Source organism: Cyprinus carpio, chromosome B7 (genome assembly GCF_018340385.1).
Source record: "Cyprinus carpio isolate SPL01 chromosome B7, ASM1834038v1, whole genome shotgun sequence".
Classification (NCBI taxonomy): Eukaryota; Metazoa; Chordata; class Actinopteri; order Cypriniformes; family Cyprinidae; genus Cyprinus; species Cyprinus carpio.
The window spans coordinates 26163637-26186577 of NC_056603.1; the positions used below are offsets into that span (position 1 = coordinate 26163637).

General features: G+C 35.6%; 1 protein-coding gene across 2 annotated transcripts; it reads left to right on the forward strand.

Annotated features, from left to right (window-relative positions):
- Nucleotides 1-9049, forward strand: LOC109105482 (carbonic anhydrase 7-like). Of its 2 annotated transcripts, none has more exons than XM_042728129.1 (7): nucleotides 1-165; nucleotides 2226-2423; nucleotides 4642-4760; nucleotides 4870-4977; nucleotides 5550-5612; nucleotides 6253-6408; nucleotides 7973-9049. In XM_042728129.1, the coding sequence occupies exons 1-7, from the start codon at nucleotides 129-131 to the stop codon at nucleotides 8093-8095; spliced, it is 804 nt and encodes a 267-aa protein (XP_042584063.1). In that variant the 5' UTR covers nucleotides 1-128; the 3' UTR covers nucleotides 8096-9049. The 2 variants fall into 2 exon arrangements, with proteins under 2 accessions (XP_042584063.1, XP_042584064.1); XM_042728130.1 differs by having other exon boundaries at nucleotides 11-165; nucleotides 4870-4965.
- Nucleotides 9050-22941: the final 13892 nt, after the last annotated feature.

Genomic DNA, 22941 nt, shown 5'->3' on the forward strand with positions numbered 1-22941 from the left:
ATGGCGCTCTTCATTCAGCTGTTACTGCTGTCATTAGACTCGACTCACACACCTCTCTCCTCTGCACCACTCAAGACTCGTCTGCGCGCTTTACAACATCTAATCCGCTGTTCAGAGAAGAGGGAGCAATGACTGGCCATCACTGGGGATATGGGGAGTACAACGGTAAGTTAATTGCAGTCATTTAACTTAATTGCCGGCCAAATATGAGTTTACAATTAAGCATCAATCCCCAAATGTCTTTTTGTTAATCGGTCTTGACCACTGCCCAGCACCGTACAGTAACTGTTGACCTTCACGCTAAAATTCAAATGCATAAAAAAAAAAAAAAAAAAAAAAAAAAAAAAAAAACCTTATTTCTGAAATGCTGGAAACCGCTCCACTACAGAGAGCTAAGAAATATAAGTATTTGTGCTACTTCTGAAATCATTAATTTATATAATTTACAGCAACATATATTATATGGATTTATATTTTATATATATATATATATATATATATATATATATATATATATTTATATTTTATATATATATATATATATATATATCATATGGATTTATATAAACTGCACGACTAATCATTTTAGCCTGCTAGTCGACCAGTTAGGTGGTAAAATGTTTACCTTATGCTTATGTTTACCTTTCTGCTAATTTAAGATTTTAATTTTAATTAGATTTTTTTTTTAAAGAGATAAAATGCAAGGCAGAATACCATTTGAACCACAGACAAATTGCTAAATGATTATAAGCCCATTTTAATGAATTGTTGTTATTCATAATATTATTAAATGAAATATTGAAATAAATGTTGAACATGCTGTGACTGCCTTGTGAGAATTGCATTTGTGGGTTCATCAGATCACAAAACGTACTCCTTCGCCTTGAGTATCGTCATCTGAATGCATGAGTTTTATTACAGAGAAGCCATGCAAATGTTTTTTTTTACAGAGGTCTAAAATCAAGCAGACGTTATAGCGTGTATTGTTCACAGAAGGAAACTGCAGCACACTTACATGGGCTACTTTAATTGTTGTCTGTTGGTGTGGCCACTAATCATTTTAGTTTTCTGTGTTTGGTGTTGATGGACTAGCCAGAGATTTGACAGGAAAATGCCATCCAGATATCATGCAACGCACAACTTCACACCAAATAAAGAAATCTGAATATCAAGATCCGCTTGATGAGTGTTCCAGCCAAATTAGTAACAAGCTTTATTGTCATTACAGTTAATATTATTAATGGACAATTTTGAATCCCCCATTTAAACCCTAACACAGACTGTAATAAGATATACAGCCAGCCTGCAGGGGGTGAGTTTTTGTGCTTGTACCCAATCATTCATAATATGTTCAGTCATCGGTCTTTAGATTTAGTGTAGCATATTTGGTTGCCTGGTCCACTGTTAATGCGAGATTAGCCCAGTTATCTTTTAAAGGGATAGTTGCTACTTAAACAACGTAACCAGGCTGTATGTGATTTCAAGACTGGCAGCCTGCTACAGTTCACTGAAACAAACATTAGAAGACAAAGAAATGTTGTTGGGTCACACTTGCTCTAAACTAACTCAAATACATAAAAAATGTTCAACAGTGAATAGCTGACACTTGATTTTAGTTCACTGAAACAAACATTAGAAGACAAAGAAATCCAAAAAAAGTTTTGTTTTTAACTTCCTTGCTGTAATTATGCTTTTTTTTTTTTTTTTTTTTTTTTTTTAAACCATAAAGTTGTGTTCCCATACTATGCATTTACATTCTTTTACAGTAAAGTTTTTTTTACAAATTCCATAAATTCAAAAGTTGTCATAATGGCATCATCATTTCAAGGGGTAAACATCCATTTTATTTTGCATGCATATTTCTCTTCACAAACAAATGTAAAAAAATAAAATAAATATTCAAGCTACTTTTATTGCTTTAAACACACACACTTTCAAGCTAAACAATATCTAATGTATTATTTATTATTATTATTTATGCATTTAGCAGACACTTTTATCCAAAGCGACTTACAGTGCATTCAGGCTAACATTTTTTTACCTAACGTGTTCCCTGGGAATTGAACCCACAACCTTGCACTGCTAACGCAATGCTCTACCACTTGAGCCACAGGAACACCTGTGTGTAATGTCATGTAGATAACTACATTAAATACAGTAAGTTACAATAAAAAGATTCACTGTTATGTTCTTTGATGTCTGGTTGGTTAATATTGTTTTTCTAGGTCCATCAGAATGGCACAAAGACTATCCCATTGCTGAGGGTAACCGCCAGTCACCTATTGATATAGTCCCTTCAGAAGCTGTATTTGATGCCAGACTGTCTCCTATCTCGCTGTCTTACAACAACTGCACCTCTGTCAGCATATCAAACAATGGCCATTCTGTGGTAGTGGAGTTCACTGACTCAGATGAGAGATCAGGTTGGTATCAGTGATATAACCCTAATGCTGCTTTAAAATGATACTGTCATGGTTGGTTGATTGGTCTCTAGATGTTCGGAGTAGCTTTGAGCAGGCAACATTTAGTTCAGTTTCTTCATATTTCTTCAGCTTTTGCACACAACTAGTTTCTGCTGCTTCTACTCACAGCTCTCATGTTGTGCACAGCCACGGTGAAATTGTATGTATAAAATTGTTTTCAGTAATCAGAAGCTGAAGTTTTAATTTGACTAAAATGACAAAATATGAATACAAAATCACAAATTCTCTTCCCTTTTAATGACTGCAGAATGAACAGAGTTACTATTTTTGATGTGAGCAATTCATATAACAGTCATTACATTCCAGAGCTCAAGTGGTAAGAAAAGAATTAAAATGAAAGGGTCATGTGCACATTGAGCACAATTTTTCCATTCTTTCTGCTGTGAGTGACAGTAAGGCCCGGTGTTGTTTTAGTACTGCTTTTATATCTTTATAGTTTCTGAGCCCTCTTACAGGGAAACCTATTACGTAAGATGTAATATAAGTCCCAGGTGTCCCCAGAATGTGTCCGTTTCAACCTCAAACCAAAGTTTCAGATCAATATACCCCACAGATTATTTATTATTCCATGCTGTAAATTGCATTTTTGAGTAGAAGCAAAAAACATTTTTTCGTGCATATATCTTTAATGAGCGAATGCAAATGAGCCGATGCTCACCCGCGCATGCCTCGGTCACCCAGGCAACAACAAACAAAACATCTGTTGTTCTAGTTTTGATTATCAAAGATCGATTGTGGTCACTCTCACTTGACATTGCAGTCTTTGTCATCATGAAAGTTTATTATTTGCATGCGCTTTAAAGCCATATCAGTTTAAACTTCTGATGTATGGTTTTCTGAGTGCACACACACATCTTATTGCGCTTACACTCTCAAATACACACAAGGTTTTGTCAAAAACACAAAGTTCAGTTCACACAGTCGGTTATGTCTGTGAACATCAAAGCTGGGAAATAAATCACATGTGTACTGTATATTAGATGTGTGTATTAAAGTGACAGCAGCATTATATACAGTATCTACTGCTGCTGCTAATATGAATCAAATAAAAGAAAAACTGAAAATTACTCACTGTTCTTGATTGAAAAATATTATGGATCTAGTATCATTATAAATGGTAATTACTCATTTTTCTTGATTGTGTTAAATTGTATTTGGTTTAGTTTTTATATTTGAAATCACTAAAGAAATCTGACAACAACTGTGTCATAAATGTTGTTACTTTTGCTGAAATAGCGTTATGAAAAGCTAATTTCTCAGGCTTGATCAGCCATTGTGCATGCGCAGTCCTGAGAGCACGTCTCAGAACACTGACTGTTTCTATAGCAACCGGGATGCTTTTAACGACAGCTGCAGTGACTTTACTGATTAGCGATTGGCTCTTTCATTCAGAAGGCGGGGCTTCCTGCAATTGAGCGGCCTTGAGCATTGCATTTCCCCCATTCAAAACTATACAACGGGCCACGTCTTGGGTATTCTATAGTCTTTGCTTGAACACTGCTGTTAAATACTCTGAACAGCTTATTTTGAGACAGTTTCTGATTTATGGTTAAAATTAACAGAGTGGATAGATTATTACAACAGTAGGGTGGTTGTGTACACACACTGCAGACACATTATTATGTTCAAACACAACATAAAAGTGGATTTTGTCTAATAGGTCCCCTTTAAGATCTGAGAAGGTTTGAAGGTGTCATTGTGAAATTGTTGCGAGTTTTCAAAGTTTCCCTTATGAAACATCCCTGTCTGTGAAACAGAGATCTAGGCAATAAGCAAGAAAATGAGAGGTGTATAGAGCAAGGAGAGGTTGGAGACAGACTTTTGGCTGTAAGACAGATTATTTTTTTTTTTTTTACTTTTTTACAATGAACTGAGTTACAGTATAGTGGTTAAATGTATTAGGTCTGCAAAACACCAGGCACCTTTTACAGATATTCAATTTCTTCACCCTTCATTAAAAAAGGTGATATTCACTTTACATGGAAGTCAGGGCGCATTCACACAGAACATGTTTTTGCATTACTTTGCACTGCTTTTTTTTCTGTTTTTCTATGTTTTCTATGTACAATTACTTTCAGACTACTTTTGCATTTTTTAAATGCAAGATCATTTGCATTCAATGTGAATGCCCCCTTAAACTGCTCTTTCCTTTTGGCAGTGATCCGGGGAGGTCCTCTGGAAAACACGTACAGACTTAAACAGTTTCACTTCCACTGGGGAGGCAAGGGTTGCCGTGGCTCTGAGCACACGGTTGGTGGGAAAACCTACGCTTCTGAGGTGAGCGGGCAGAACAGGGACTTTGTCTGCTCTGTGTCTATACTGTGTATTATATTTGTTTACACAGTCTTTGTTACAATCTTTTGGCCTGAACTCTGTCTCTCTCCAGCTTCATCTGGTTCATTGGAATGCTATAAAGTACAAGTCCTTTGGTGAGGCAGCAGCAGCACCTGATGGCCTGGCTGTCCTTGGCATCTTTCTGGAAGTTAGTTTTAGTGTTAGTCAACACTCATTAAAAGGAATGGTTTATAGTAAAAGTGTTTTGGTTCTTATCTTGATTTGTATTTGTTAATAAGCAGTGAATGGGTGCCATCAGAGTCCAAACATCTGATAAAAGCATCACAATAATCCAGTCCATCAGTTAATGTCTTTTGAAGCATGCTGTATTTTAAAAGAGAAAATTGTGGAACATTTTGTTGTTTTTCCATTGCTGAGCAAGTGATGTAATGCTACATTTCTCCAAATCTCTTCTGATGAAGAAACAAACTGATCTTGAGTGGCTTTTCAGGCACTGAAATTTAGTTTTTCTGTTTATTTATTTTTTGGCAAACTATTCCTATTAACATAAAGAACAAAATAATGCAGCATTAGTTGAAGAGCATGTGATTAGAAGCAGTCACATTCAATTTAGGAGGAAAATAAAATACAAATGATATTTATGTAAATAAACAGATCTGTAAAAGAATATTTTTAATATTAGAAAAATCAAGTACAGAAAGATATAAATTTTTAGAAAAATCAAGTACAGAAAGATATATTTTTTTTTTTTTTTTTTTTTTTTTTTCCCAGATAGGTGATGAGCACAGAGCTCTTCATCAGATAACAGATGCCTTGTATATGGTTAAATTCAAGGTATGTGTGTTTCTTGTAGTAAATTTATGAAAAATGGGGAAAATATGAATTTCTTTACGCTATTTTTGAGAGAATGCATGAATGACTTATTAAATTAATGGAGGTCTTCAGTAGCTTGCCAAACAGATGTGGCACTTTAGTTCTCCTTTTTGCATCTGATTTAATTTGGAAACCCATAGATGCCTCTTTGCATGTGATTTCATTTGGAAATATTTGTCTTGAAATATGCTAATGAGGTTCTAATGATTCAAATTAGCACCTCTAAAGTGTTTTTTTGTATGTTTTTGTTTTGAAATATGCTAATGAGGTTCTAATGATTCAAATTAGCACCTCTAAAGTGTTTTTATTTATCATTTTTTAATTTGACTAATTTCTAAAGTGTTTTTATTTATTTATTTATTTTTTTTTAAAAAAGTAATTATCTGTTTCCTTCATATTTATGGTGTAGAAAAATTATATATTAAAAATTGGACTTTGAAAAACCTTTTTAGTCAGTCACTAATCAAAATATTGTGGCATGCGAATTCTTCTGTGTATTGTGCTTGAAGTTGCAGCCCTGTTAGAGCATCTTTATTTCCCAAAGCTCTGCATTACAGTTCAATAATTTTATGCTTATTTTTTAATTTCTTTTTTCTTGTAGGGAAGTGTTACTGATTTTAAGGGCTTTAACCCAAAGTGCCTCCTGCCGAACAGTCTGGAGTACTGGACGTACCCAGGCTCTCTCACAACTCCTCCACTGTATGAGAGCGTCACATGGATTGTGCTGAAAGAACCGATTTATGTTTCTGAGAAGCAGGTGAGTTGCTTTTGTGGGTTACTTTTTGTTTCTTTTTAACTTAATTAACCTTATTTATGAACTGAATTGCTAGTGTTTGTCATGACCATCATCTGGTCTATTGACAGATGTCGGTTTATGAAAATGAATGGTTGTGGAGGGAGATGGATGTGGGAAGCACTTCCGCTGAATCAAAATCATTGGTATTGATGTAAATTAGGGATAGTCCACAGTATTCCAGAATGCTGGTGGTGACAGTGAATCTGGTCAGAAATGATCTCATCTGCTGACGTGATTGCATGTCTTGTGTTGCATAAATAAATTATTATATATTTGTACACACACACACACACACACACATTTGTTTGTGTGAATTGTGGGGACATTCTATAGACTTCTATTACTTTTATACAGACCAAATTATATTTTCTATCCCCTGACCCTACCCTAAACCCTACCCCTTACAGAAAACCTGTTTGCATTGTTACACTTTCAGATAAACATAATTTAATATTTTTTTTTCTCTCATGGTCCCCACAATGTCAAAAATTTTAGGTTTTACTATCCTTGTGGACACACACACACACGAATATAGAATATATGTATAAATATGTACACAATACCAGTGTGTGCTGTTATCTGTGGATGTATCTGTTTAAAAGTATCTGATTGAGTGAGCAAAACTCTGAGTGTTTGTGAAAGAATCCTTTTATAATGACAGGGGTTCAGCTCAGAGTTTGTCAAACAAAATGTGCACATTTTGACAACATTAAACACAACTGAAATCCTACTGTGGATTCAAAATGCTATAGAGGTCATTTCATCCCCAGATTTGTGCTGCATGTACTAGACCTTACAGGAATTATCAGCTTTTAATCAGCAAAGTTACAGTAAACTGGATAAAGATGACAGCAAAGACATTTATAATGTAACAAGATTTTTTTCAAATAAATGTTGTTCTTTTCCATTTACCATATCAAATATATATCACAGTTTTAAGCAGCACAAATGTTTCCAGCACTGATAATAAGAAGGAAGAGCACCAAATCAGCATACAGTATTAGATCAAGGATCATGTGACAGTCAAGACTAAAGTAATGGCTACTGAAAATTCAACTTTGGAGTAAATAAATTAAATAAGTTAAGTATTACTTTACATTTTGTGAGCATAAGATGTTTTAAAAATTCTTTAGATTGGTAGTGCATGTCCTTTGCTTTGAAGTGTCATGTTGCTAGATTTGCATTTCAGATCCATATGTCTATGTCCTTCTGAAATACTGGACTGTGGATTTGGTCTCTGGCTCTTGTCTAGTCCCTCAGACTTTGTACAAGGAAATTGAATTAAAGTGAGCATGAGCAGTTTGGCGGCCTAGTGTGTCTGGCATGAGGCCACAAGACTTTGATCTTGTACAGCTTATTAAAATGATTGATGAGCTATAAGTAGCAAAAGCTCAGGAGATTCACAGCATGGAGAGCCAAGCCTGTTACATAAGACTTGGTACCAAAGGTGATTTATTTTGCAGTGCAGTACGTAACTTTTCCAGGTTTGGTCTCACATGCTGTTTTTCATGCTTTTTGGGCTTAGATGGGAAAGTTCCGGACACTGCTGTTTAACGAAGAGGAAGAAGACGACCGAATGCGCATGGAGAACAACTTCCGACCGCCACAGCCGCTGAAAGGCAGGACAGTGCGGGCCTCTTTTAAGTAGCCTGGACCACCAATTGTGATCAGCTATATTTCAAGACTTCTCTAGAATCACCTCTGATGTTGAAACGTGAATTATAAGGGTGTGGGGTTTATTCAGTCATGTCACTCTCTGTCTGCTGCTTAAAGGTTTTGGCCAGTGACCTCAAACACAGTTTGACTTTGACATTGATCTCTTTGAATCCAAGGCTCTACATTTTTAGATCCCTTCTCATCCATCTTGATCAGGCTTGTGCAAACAGATCCTTGTTGCAGGTGTTGAGATATTTGTGCTTTCAAACAGTCGGGTCTGATAAGCTTGCTGTCGTCTGCTTTCTCACTGCTATAGGAAAGGGTCCGTAATCCAGGACCTGTTAGGGGCCACCAGAGGCTCTTGTTAACTATTGATATAGGTCATGTGTGGTGTTATTTAAGCTGTTCATAGTAAGGCTCATGGTGCTTTCAGGAACACAGAACTGGTGGTGGCAGGATGGCACTCCATTTTCACTGAAAGTTGCATGAATAGATGAAAATGGCTCAGTCATGTAAGTAGATAGCATTTCTGTTTACCTGATTGTTGTGAGTCCATGAAGTAAGTTTTTACAGACTCTATCAAGACTGCACTGCAGTCACTGTAGTAAATGTTCCTGTGCTGTCAGTGAAGCCTTATAAATGCTCTTACAGTTACAGGAGGGTGATGTTTGGGGGTTGAAATGACTGATGCATTACACTGCTCACACTTTAAAAAACAGTTCCTATTATTAATGTAATTCCTAATGGAATCCCTGGCATGACTGTAGGAGTGTTAGGGAAGATCTCTAACAGGTCAGAGCTGTATTAAGACTCGACTCCTGGACTACATCCAGATGAAACGGCAAGGATTTTCTTTTGGGTGTTTGGTGGCTGGCATGGTTTCATAAATATTTTATATTGTATTTAGTTTTTGTTTAGTATGTACAAAATAAAATTGTTTTAATAATCCACGTCTCTTTGTTGCTGACATTTTGTCACTATATTTGTGCATTAAAATGCTTGCTGCTTCTACAAAGAACTGCAGTAAGATAAATTTACAAATATTTTGTTTCTTTCTCTGTTCTTTCTCCACAAGAGCTTTCAGGCCTGCTGCTTGCAAAAAATCAATAAATGGAAAAGAAGTAGCAAGGAGTGGCTTGAGACATTTTTCATGTTTGTATTCATTTATTTTTGTATTCATCATCTACACAATACTGTGCCTTGCATATAGCACACAAGTGAGATCCCAAGTGACCATGAACATGGAAAAAAAAAAAAAGGAAATCTTAAAGCACAATAATATTCTCACTTGTGTCATTTTAGGGATTAATTAAAAAAAAAGGCGCATTGAACCTCTCTGGCGCCCTCATTTGGTGATAAATGGTTTAACAATAACTTCCATTTAGTTTGTAGCTTTGCGATCGGTGGTACTCAACATTAACCAGTCTAATAAGTGACAAGTATCTTTGGGTTGCAGCACCAATACACGGAGACATAGACCTTAAATTAAACCACATACAAAAGTATAATAGCCTATAGGCTACTGCAGCTGTAAAATAGGCCTAATTTGTGGTGGCAGGTTGTTGTTCCTTTATATTCACTTGGTTAGTACTCTGAAAACTAATTTCAACATCAAGTAATAATTAGCCTGTTCATGTGTGATAATATCAAAAACTTAATCCCTATATGTGCCACTGCACATAAATGCACTAAACGGTAAATCTGCAGTGAAGCTTCAGTATTTTAATTCAGCATTAATTATAAATTATTTAAAATATTTAATGTGTTCCATTGTTAATGTTATATATATATATATATATATATATATATATATATATATATATATATATATATATATATATATATATATATATATATATTACATGACAATATTGACAGTGTCCCTCATAAATATTAGGACAGTAAAGACCAAATCGCTTTGTTTATCAAGACATCTGTAAATACAGTATGTTTAAAAGATAAATCTCAGACAAAAGTATAGAATGTCACATTTTATTATTGGGTGCTTTTATCTCCCTATCTGATGTGAAAAACATTTTTTTTAGTTGTGAATCCCTTGCATGCAATCACAGCAGTGGTTCTGTGACCCACAGACATCACCAGACTCTTGGTCTCATCTTTGTCTTTAATACAGCCATTTTCAGCTGATTCTGCCTTTAGTCTCCTCTTCAGCTGGTGAAATTCATGTTCAATAGGATTTAACTCTGGAGATTGACTTGGGCAATCTAAGACTTTCCATTACTTTGCCCTGATAAACTCATTGAATGTTTTGGGCCATTGTCCAAATGCAATATGAAGTGCTTTCTGATGAGTCTGGTGGCATTTTCTTGAACATTGGTAGCCAAGCTGGCTTTGTACTCTTGCGAATTCATTCTGCAGCTGTCGTCATACATTAAGTCATCAATAAAGTTGAGAGGGCCTGTTCCAGAGACGGGTATGTATGCCAATGCCATGACACTACCTCCACCATGCTTTACAGATAATGTTGTATGCGCTTTTGGTTTCTCATCACTTAGATAAAGATTATTTTTTGTCTTATCTGACCATGAAACTCCGTTCTACTCTACTGGCTCACCTTCCTTTATAATCTTGCCTTTCTATTTTTGGTGCTGGTCAGAGGTTTGCGTCTTGCTGTGTAGCCTCTGTAGTTCTGTGTCAAAGTTTCCTGCAGACAGTAGATTGTCAGAGCATCACCCCAGCTTTCTGGAGGTTGTTGGTGATTTTAGAGACATGTATTTTAGGGTTCTTTTTTCCGCAGTTTTTATGATTTGTCTGTCATCAACTCCTGTTGTTTTTCTCAGCTAACCAGGCCGTTGTCAGTTTCTCATTTCTCGAGCATAACATATTCTCCTCATCACATACAATAAAGTGCAGAGCAAACAGTTCTGTCCTCAAAGTTCATTTGATTTACTAATCATTAAGTTGAATGTCATGACGTCATGATGGACCTGAAAAAGTGATTTGAAATCTGTAATTCTCAGTTGTCTACATACTATATATTTATACACTACTACATATATTTACACCCCATAAGATCTTAAGCTTTTACCAAAAGCTTTACCAGCACGCTTTTCCGTAACACAGCAGTTTTTCAGCTCACCATTCAGCATCTGTTTCTCCAGAGGCTGGAGAATGTTTAACCTTCTCGATCTGTGAGTCATTATTTTCCTGCAGGGAGCAGTCTAAGTGTCTTAGTGTGGAATATTCAATGGCACAGACTTGTTCCATCAGGTTATCAGGCTAAGGCTCATTACACGGGGAAAGAAAGGATAATAAGGAGGACTGAGGGGTGCTCACTGTTTGCCTAGTCATGTGCTGCCATGATACGCACAGCAGACATGAGCAATAATAAAGTCTGAATCACATGTTGTCTGTTGCAATTAGTTGGTCTTGACGTTTGCTCTAGGTCTTTCCTTGAAAGAGAATAATTCAACATACAACCCTATAATACCTGGAGAAAGCTATCTGTTAGCTTTCAAGGGCAGTTGCTCAGCTGGCACATGTCTGCTTATGGACACTCAGTTCAAGACACAATTGTTTTGAGCCAATCACGTGAGTTGTAAATGCCACGTGACAAGTGTTTTAGGAAACAATATATGAAAAACATGTATCTGTTACAGTACAGAGCATTTTAAACAAAGGCTTGTGATGCCAAAATGATGTCATCTATACAGCAAGCATTCAGAATCAGCTGTTTTATGCTTCTAGTAGGCATCGTTTTTACATTACTTATTTTTACTTGCACTCTATTAAACCGAGTTCACTTTTAGTTGTATATTGCAACATAGATACATTTTAATTGAAATAATAGATTTCGTAACAACACTTTATTAAAACCAGCTATATGAATATATACTGTAAACCATGCGTAACTACAACTGTACAGTAAAAGAATACATGTTTTGTGCTTTTTAAAAATGATCTCACTTTAAAGGTTACAAACACTTAAATATTGCTCAGTACTTCTTTTCCTGAAGGGTCTACACACTGTTAATAATGAATTTTCTTTTTTTTTTTTTTTTTTTTTTTTTTTTGTGTGTGTGGTTATAAATAAAACAAAGATTATTGGAGTGTGTTAATTGCTTCTTAGTAATTATGTGTCAAATATACTTATCTTTCACCACCAACTTTTTCTGTGCAGGGAGCTTGCTATTAAATTTCACAAATGTAATAATAAATGACAGTAAAACATTAACTTGAATATTATATTTTAAAGTAGAAAGACTGAAACAGACTTGTAAAACATTCCAAAAAAATAATTTTTACAGTGTATACCACCTTTTTGTTAATGATCTTTACCCAGCAGATGGCAGCATAATACTGTACAACGTGAAGAGGTCTTAGCCAGGCACTATAAAAAGCCTTCATTTTTACAACAGTCACCCTAGACAGGTGTTTGCCAGGCATTTTATGGAGGCCCCCCTGCCCTGCACTTCTTGTATGTCTCCCTTATCTAACACACCTGATTCCACTCATCAGCTCATTAGTAGAGACTGCAAGAACTAAATTGGGTGTGTCTTATTAGGGAGACATACAAAATGTGCAGGGCAGGGGGGGCTCCAGGACAGGTTTGGGATGCACTGACTATAAAAAGCCTTCATTTTTACAACAGTCGTGAATAGTCAAAACATGTTATATTAACGTACTATATTCTATTATACATTTTCACTAATAAAAATAACATCAAACCTGTATTTATAGCATCATACACACTTCCTTTCTCCAAGGTCATGCATTTCCTGATGACATCATAGTATTTGATTCTTTACATGACGTGATGATGTCATGCTTTTGGTTGCTAAGTGATCCCAGGTGGAGCCATATCTCTGTTGCCTCCGTTGCCTGTTATCTGTCATTTGAGCAGTCTGATTTATGGAAATGTTTCTGTTTGCAGCTTCATTAACAATGAATGAGGCTGAATGTCTAGTATATATTTAACATATTTGCAGAAATAGAATTCCCAGAATAGCCACTGTGCCGCTGTGCACAGATTGATGATACCTGAGCAAGCACAAAATGTATGGCTGCAATCAATGTGTCATGTAAAGTAAACTGCATCTGGACGTCATAAAAATAGGAGCAAGCTGATATTTTTGGTAGCTTGGATATCAATAATATCAACCACTGTCTCAATCTGAGAAATAACCAATATCACCCGAGGGAAAGCAAAGCAGTCTCTAGATACAATCACAATCCCAAGCTATTGCTCATAAGAGACATGGTCATGAAAATAAATGTAATGAAGTGTTATGGTGTTTTAGATGCTGTCTCACGTTCCTGATCCTATTAACTCACAGGCTAAGAATACACCATCAGACAACAATAACAAACTGACATTTTATTTAACATTTTATTTATTTATTTTTTCTTTTAATTCATAGCTAGAGGACCAAATGCCATATTCAGCTGCAATATAATGATTGTGCAAGACTGTGATATCAATAACTGCAGCCAATCAGTCAGTCTAATGATTTAAAGGGATAGTTCACCCAAACATGACAACTTAAAATTCAAAATATCTCCTTTTGTGTACCACAGAAGAAACTCATAGAGGTTTATCTATTTCACTTTATCCTGCAATATTTATATATAGTGAGACTCTAAAGGCCCGTTCACACCAAGAACGATAACTATAAAGATAACTATAAAGATAACGATATTAGCGTCCACACCAGCGAACGATATCTTCTGTTTATTCTAAGCGCACGCTCGTCTGGCGCTTTAAATTCTCGAGCGCGTTACAACAGGATGGATTCTGATTGGCTGTCAATTTTTTATCGTTCATCATCTGGAAAAAAATCGTTTTGAAAGTGATTCCAACGATATCGTTTTTCTTTGTCTTTATCGTTATAGTTGTGGTGTGGACGCTGCTGTTCTTTAATACTGAAAACGATTTTTAGAACTATATCTTTATCGTTATCTTTATAGTTATCGTCCTTGGTGTGAACGGGCCTTAAGACTTTGGTTTTTTTTTTATAATCAATATTTGTGTAAGTAGAACTATTGTCCTCACATAATCGGATGCTTTATGAAAAAACCTTTTAAAAATTCTAACCAAAATCTGCTACATATTTTATTGTAAATTAGCATTAGTATCTCTCTCTCTCTCTCTCTCTCTCTATCTCTCTCTCTCTCTCTCTCTCTCTCTATGTATATTACCTGTAAGAGACTTATGCTGCATCACTATCTGTACTAAATAGTATTCAGAATAAGAATTAGTGTGTCCCAAAATGTTGTGTGGTGAGCATCTCAAAGGTACTGGAATGGTCTGGTTGAAATTCAAAATGCAGATCCATGCACACTTTACCAGCTAATATTGCCCACACAACCCATTGCACATTGGACAAGTATTTGATTAGAACTACGAAACAGCTGCTACAAAACAGTTGCTGGCAGCCATTGACTTCCATAGTATTTTTTTCCAAACTATGAAAGTTAATAGGAACTGTATGGTTACCAAAATACCTTCCAAATATCGTCTGTTGTGTTCAGCAGAAAAAGAGTAATAAATAACCAGAGGAAATGAAAATACATGAGTAAATGATTTTTCATTTTTGGATGAACTATCCCTTTAAGTAAGAGAGTGATCAAGATTCAGTATTGAACCTGAAAAATATTTATTTGATGTTATCCACATTATATTTCATCTGTGAGTTTTATAAAGACACGTATGGTCATTAAACACATGAAGAGAGTTCTCCGCATGAAAGGCCCACGTCTGGCAGATCAATGTGCTACTTCATTTCTCTCCAGTACGGTGGGGAATGAAATGAAATGTAGATGATGTTCACTGTAACTGATTGACAGGGCAGTTTAAACAGTGACAGGATGCATACACTATAACTATGCAACAGAGTGGTCTGTAAAAGATGCAATTATGATAAATTAGTATGTCCCAAAGCTTGTCTACTCTTTTGGTATACACTCAAAAATATATAGTATGTATTATTTATTTATTTATTTATTTTTTTTTACAAATAGAGTTCATTCTTTTAGGACATAGTATGTGAATTGGTATGCACATTAAGTGATTCTCTTTTTGTTTTCTTCAGCTTTTTGCAGACTAGAGTGAGGAGATGGTAAGTCTGAGTGTTAAACTGCAGGGGGCAGTCAATGTAGGCCAGGTTAAAATCACTGTACTGTACCACATCTCTTCACTGGCTGATGTTACCATGGTTACAAACAAACAATCTTGCACACTTTTGTGAAATGCGCTGTCCCACTGATATTTTTATCCAGGTACACGTCATGGAGAGATTTCATTAAAATTCTCCTACCTTTCATTCGCTGAGACCAATGGGAGTTCTCTTCTCAACCTTGATCTTGAGCATTCTTACCCTGTCAAACCACAGCTCACTGTGACTGCCACCATTAGTCACAGCACTGAAGCTATAGACGCAGGAAGTATGTATGATTACTGATCTGGCTATCAATAACTCATCATAATGGTCCCTATATTGGGGGTCAGGGATGGTCCACGTATCCACTTTGACATGACTGACTGGGTCAGTTACCAGCAGGGTATACGGTTACAGCTTGGCGGGGTTAGTACGAGCCTGTCCTGCTAAAATAGCATTGCTGAGAAGCGAGAATCTCAGCAGGACCACAGGCATGCCTGTTTCATGTATATACTAGAAATATTGGTAGAGGTGCTAAGAGGGGTTGTTGATTCCCACACACAATTTTCATTGATGAGAATTACTTTATTACAGTCCTGGATGCCATCATTCATCACAAGATTCAGCTAGTCTGGGGTTTTTCCCAGATGAGAACGGTGACATGGCCTGGCTGCACACTGTTGGCACGTAGACCAAATGATATTGATTCGCTGATTCATAGTCAAGCCATTTGAATCAGCATCATCACAGCAAACAAACAGCAAAGCGGTAAGGTAAGGTGTAAAGATTCAAGGCTGTAGCATCCTGACATGCCTTGCAATATTTTGGAAATGACACATCCAGGGTGGCCCCTACCCTTAGCGGGACACTTTGGAAGGATTTATAATGCATTACTTCTAATAATAAGGGCTGTGTTTTGATACAAATTTCACGATTCAATTCGATTCTGACTCACAAGCTTTCTATTCAATTTCCAAGTCGAATCAATTCAATATTGAATATTTTGGATATGGTACAGTTCCATTTTTTCAAGGAAAAAAATCTCTCAACTAGTGCTGTAAAATATAAAGGAGAGTCAGTTGGTAGGCTACTACATTACTGTAATATTGAAGGTTAAAATTAACTGATTTAGGTTATATACAAATGCTTAAATTACACCCAGAGAAGTTTTTATAAAAGGCTAATAAAGTTGCAATTACATATTCTAATTATATTTCCACTACAATCTGTTTTTGTTTAAATATAAACATTTAAATGGTGGCTGTCATAAAAATTTGATGGATTTATTCAAACATAATTTTTTTATTATTATACTTTTATATTGTGTTTTTGTTAAAATTTAAATGTTTTATTTAGCAAAATGCTCCTCTTAGAGTTCATCTCTCTAGCTAACAATAGAAAATTTTGAGTTTGAAAGGTCTGAGAGTTTTTTTTTTACAGTATACAAGCTGCTATTGATGGATTTATTCAAACATAAACATAAAATTGACATCTTTGCGTGGTTGAAACACTGATTGATTACATGAGGCAGGACAGGATACAGATTTCGGTAAGTTGTACTCTTTCTTTTAACATATCTTCGGATATGTTCATTCCTGTTTATTTGGCGCTGAAACTGCTGCTAAAGCGGAGGAGTTGAGGAGTTCACGTGCACTCCCGCTTCTCTTGAACTGAGGCGCTACAGCGATCTGTCACTCCACATTAAACAGTGCCAAAATGACATTTATTTTCAATAATGTAATAAAATTGTAAGAATTTGAATTCTGAGATTTTGTTTCATATCAAAAGTAACAAAGCCTATTGCGATTTAAGGGAGGTGCGTTACAATGTTCTGTTCATTAACTGAAAACAGGCAACATTAATGGATTGTTGGGATTTAAGAATCAATCGCTTCGTAAAAATGAGAATTGATTAAAATCGAGAAATCGATTTTTTACCCAGCCCTACCAATCTTATAATACCAGCACTCACTAGAAATGATTCAAAGCGTCTGCACGTCTCTTCATTAGACAGGCAGTGACATCTCACTTTTAAACCCACTGATTATATTTATATATAAATCCCTCTCCCCCACACATTTAAAAATGGTTGCGTGTAGGCTACATGCCATACATACACCCAGATAGAGAATATCGTTTATTTCTGTAATTCTGTGACTGTTGAATTTCTGTCCATTGAAAAGCCGCCCTCTTGAACTTGCCATCACTTTAACCTTTCACCCAAAGAACAACACTGAGATGTGTCAGAATGGTCAGTCTCCCACTGCACGGGTCACTTGTCTATTACACTGTGCTCACATTCTCAACCACTTATTAAACATGTTCCAAAGGTCACTAAGAGGTTCAGCTTATGTGTGAAATATATAATAGGTTCCTGCAGATCAAACAGTACAGCAACACTAAGGCCATGAGTTCAGTTCTCAGGGAATATGTGAACTTACATACCTTGAATACAAATGTACAAAAGTCACTTTGAAAGTGTCTGCCAATGTAATTAGAATAAAATCTTGCTATTAATTAAATAGTTATTTTTTTATTATTATTATTAATTCATTAAGTAGTTAAGTAAATCCATAGGGTATTGTTTCACCTTATGTTTTTGATTGGTTTAATGTAATAATTCATTTGAATACTTTTTAACTATAAGTAAATGGAGCCATTTTTATTTTATTATTAACTATATTTAACAATATTTTGTCTATAAGCTATTAGCCTCACACCTTATCTACTAAATACAATACATTGTAAGTTGCTTTGGTATCTGTCAAAGTAAATTACATTACACTTTTTTTTTTTAATCTAATTGTTAAAACAATAATAATTCATTTAATTAAATGGCTGGGCAGTTCATTAAATAATTAGTAGTTATTATAGTTCATTATGAAATATTGTAAATCCACAGAGTTTAAACTGTTTAATATATTGTATTAACTTTAATGCTGCTTATTTTAATTAAGTAAAATGGGCCATAATTTAACTTTTATTATTAATAACTAATTACTGAACATATTTAATGATATTTTGGCTGTTGAATCAATAAGGCTACAAAAAGGCAATACAGTAGTAGGTGCACTGCCCTGGGTTATTATAGTTAATTAAAACTTAACAAAAATTTAATAAATGTATAAGTATTTTATTTCAGCAAATCGCCATTTTTCATTTAACTTGATATACAAAGCTAAAACTAATAATGATCAATAAAATCTACAGGCATATTTAAAAGAAAATAATAAAAAAAGAACCCACAAAACATAAAGAAGAAGAAAAAAATGTTTACTTAAGAAAAATGTAATACATTTTTTCAAATATTAAAACTATTAATAAAAACTAATACTTTCTCAATTATACTAAAATAAACCTGGCCTTACAAGGGTAAAAGCCATTCTGTACAACCTAAGATGTGTACCTTTAATAAGAACATGTTTTTTCCCCATGAACGGGAAATAAATCTAATGCTTGTCACTGTCATATTGTCATCTTACTTGACTGCAAGGTTTTCCTTGAGGAACTCCACCACAGGAATCCATGACTGCAATAGCATTTCATCCTAGATGGTGTCAGTCACTCTGCACCAAGCACTATCTCCCAAAACACCAGCCACACTCAGGCCATGGGGGTCAGTCATGCATCCATCAGAAGTTTCCATCAGAAGACCGGTTAGTCAAAAAATAGACCCTTCTGCCTTTTATAAATCAAAGCATCCCTATAAAAAGCGTAGCTGCTTGGTGGCGAGGCCCTATCTTTAGCTTTATTTATGCACTGGTGTTGACAGTAGCCCTTGCATGCTTTCCAGTCACCATTCAATAGGTCACATGTCCACCAGGGCTTTGTTGCTGGAAAGCACCACCTTGCGAGAAAAGCCTTTGCACGTGTGTTTCGCCAACAGTCATTACCGTAACTGCACCAATTTTAACTTAGCGACAAATCAGCTGCTCACATTCTTTCCATTCAAATACTGCTTCAAATACAAAGTACTTATTTAGACAAATAATGGCAAATACTAGAAGTGGGGAATGATCCTTTCTGACTGATGTGGTTTCATTAGTCAAACATGTAAATAAAAATTCATATCTTAAAAATTTATTTTAATTGACAGGACAGAATGAGAGATATCCAAGGAAAAAAAAAAACATAAATTAATTAATTAAAATAAAAAAATAAATAATTTTTTTAAAAATATTTTTACCAATTAAATAAAAAAAATAAAACACAGTAATCATAAATGGCATATATTGTTGTTCTGAGTCTAAAAACAAAGAGACACTAAGCTGTCTGCAATCTAAAAATGGATTCTGGCTGATCTCCATCCAGCTCTCTTATCTTTATCTGTGCAGTCAATGCAATCAATTTTTCAAGTTTCCAGAGAACGTGCTCAACAGAATTGCCACCATCTTATCATCTGCTAACATGATACAGGAGTACACGGCAATTTTCACAGCTGAAATCAAGGGGTGCGAGTAGGGTTACTCCTGGCTCTTATTCTGTTTCTCAACTCCAGTGTTTCCTTGGTAACAGCTGAAATAACAGGGGACCTAAAACCAGTCTTATGCATGGGATGCAGGATGGCCAGCCAGTCCAAGGTATTGTACATAATTATTTGAGAAACAGCTGATCTCACTGAAAACAGACACAGCCTATGGTTTAATGCAGGTTAAGGAGCAGGTTACCATTCAGTATAACGGTTCAGTATAAATAATGCATCAGTGGCACCCTATTTGACAAAACTGAGAAACAGTTGAAAGCATTGATTAAGGAATCGATAAATCAGTCAAACAATAAATTATGAATGTGGAATCACCTTCATGCTATTCCAATATTGTTATTTCTTCTATGTAAAACAAATAGGCTCTTTCCAAACAACAACACCAATGCTCCAAAAAGGACTAAAGGATCATTGTAATCCTTGTGCGCTATAGCGTTTTTTTTTTCCTTCATTATAATTACTAACATTACAGCAGATATTTTGTAGTCTAGTGAATTTATGAAATTAATTTGATGGATTCTTCATTTAGCTTTATAATTTGGAGTCCTGTAGTTCTTATATAGACATTTTCACCACTGTCCATGTGGACGAGCAGCCACCATATAGATGAGAGCAGGACGTCTGCTGCTCTCCAGGGTTTAGAAGGGAGGCAAAGGCAGGCTTTACAGGAGATCTAAGCTGAGCAGCTGTCCAACTGGTTTGTCTAAACTTTTAATGAAGCCATATCGGGGCTGTTGTTCCTGAAAGAGCACAGCAAGATTAAAACCACTGATAGTTCCCTCACAGTGGGAGACCAAACAAAACTCTCCAGTTGAGCTCTCAGCCTGCCTGCTCGTAAATAAAAAGGTCAGAGGTCAACTGTTTAAAAGGAGGGTCTGAGCAAATGGAAAAACTGGAGTTGAAGTCCTCTACTTGTCACATTTAGGAGCCATAAAGCCTGAGACCCAGATAAAAGATGGGCATTGTGAAACAATGTTGGCGATTTCTGTGATCGTGGCTCCTAATCTGTGGTCCTATGTTGTACAGTGAGACAGGTTCAAAGATGGCCTGGGATTTTTTTATGGATGTGTCAGAAATTCAGCATGATCATCGCACAGTGTGTTTGCAGTTACGACCCAAGTTTACTGACCAACCAGTAAAAATGTGACATGAAATCAACGCAACATCGCGCTAAAACATAAAACTGCTTACCTCAAGCTTACCTATATAGGTATATATGCTTACCTCTTATTTCTTCAACTTTCACCGCTTCCACTTTTTTTCAGCACACATAAAAACTACAACTGTCAAAGTGTGATTCATTATGCTCTTTTGTTTACCACTAGCTCATGCTAATGACGTTTTATTCTTCTATAGAAATGTGTGTCGTAGCCTACGAGTCATTAGGTGTCATCGTACAGTCTACATGCACGTCGTACCCAAGTTTATTAGTTTAATGTTGGATAGTGTTAATGGCGTTTTTCTTATAGGATTGCTAAAATCATACAGCGTGTAGAAAGCTTAAGGCTCAGGGCCTCTCATGGGGGACAGAGAGATGATCATTAAAAAGGCTGAACGGTGTTGCGAACCAGTGTTCTTTTAGTTCATTTTTATGCTGCTTGTTTTAATTTTATTTTATATGTTTTATTAATTTTGTAGTATTTTTTTTAGCAACTTTGCTTATTTTTGTTGTTTTATAGTTTAGATTTCAAATTAGCTTTAATTTTTTAAATACTTTTTTTAATACTTCATCTTACTAAACTTATTTTATTAGTCACCAAAGCAACATTTTTTTAAGTTTTTAAAGTCTTTGATCTACAGTATATATTTTTATTTTGTTTCACCTTTTTTCAATAAATGAAAATTATTTTAATAGATTTAGTTTCAGATTTACTTAATTAAAATTTTTTTAAGTTTTTAAAAATTACGGTTCAACCACTGATGTCACATGGACTATTTTAATAATGCCCTTACTACCTTTCTGGACCTTGAATATGGTAATATCCTTGCTGTCAGAAAGCTCTAAGATTTCATCAAAATTATCTTAATTTGTGTTCTGAAGATAAATGAAGATCTGATGGGTTTGGAATGACATGAGGGTGAGTAATTAATGACAGAATTTTTAAAATATTCAGATTCATACAGTACAACATAATTAACTTTAAATGGGCAGCTTTATACTACTGCTCCATCTTAAATCATTTCGAAAGCTAAATAGCACAGAATAATAAAGAATGAATCAGTATGGAAAATGTCACAATGATAATGCACTTGGCCCACATGCTCTCAGAGTAGTAGATGTAATCCCACACATAGCAGCTATATGTCTGCTCGTGATGGCCCGCGTTCACACTAGTAAAGACTCAGACAGTGGGCGGCTCGTGTGGGTGACTGGGCATATGACTGTAGTAAAACTGAGCCCAGAGATCTGCACTACCAACGGCAAGACACAGCAGCCACTGTGTGTAAGTGGTTATGCTGTTGCTTTATACAATCAGGCTCGCTCAGGAAAGAGTGAGGAAAAAGAGCTATGAAAGTGAAAAATACACATATTGATCTGAGGACAGAGCTGTATTTGTCCTGAGCACTTCAGCCTTGTTCTGTTTCTCATTGTGCACATAATAATTGAGCTGTAGCTTTTCACGTCTGGCAGACAGTCTGGAATGAAACTTTTCATTTTGCAGAAGGACACTTTTTGAGCGCACTGTCAAAAGGTGTGGATAAACGCAGTTATTTAAGTGCTAGTTTTGCTCAACAGGATATCTTCAGCACAAAAGAGAATGACATACAAAATAGCATGTCGTTCAAAAGGGAAAAGAAAAAGAATCAATCTGAATTAAAGCCCCAGAGTTGCACTGTTTCTATGACAACCGAGACAATGGAGCGGATGTGCCCACAGAAAAATCAAACAACCTATTCAAGGTACAGTAGAATAGGATAATTTCACTTTTTTTTAACATTAAGATCACCCCTTGAGTAGGGGTATTCACTATGCAGAACTGCCTATAAAAAGGTTTAAACAAAACTAATGTCTGCCTACTAATGTGGAATACAACATGTAATGAGGCTATTACGTTTGGGTAGTGTTGTGCTCTCACATAGGCTATATCTTTGATTCGCTGCTTTCAGCCAGGCTATGATTCTCGATGTGTTTTTAGAATTGTGATAACCACAACAGCCACACTGTGTTTGCCGCTTATGTCACAGTGTTGGCGCTTATGTCATCAGTCTTAATAGAAAGAGAATAAATGGTATGTTT

Bases quoted from the DNA above. Each gene is read 5' to 3' on its own strand.
- LOC109105482 (XM_042728129.1), top strand. From the start codon at position 129: ATGACTGGCCATCACTGGGGATATGGGGAGTACAACG. The intron at 4,761-4,869 runs GTGAGCGGGCAG...GTCTCTCTCCAG, and splicing joins GGAAAACCTACGCTTCTGAG to CTTCATCTGGTTCATTGGAA. The intron at 5,613-6,252 runs GTATGTGTGTTT...TTTTTCTTGTAG, and splicing joins TGTATATGGTTAAATTCAAG to GGAAGTGTTACTGATTTTAA.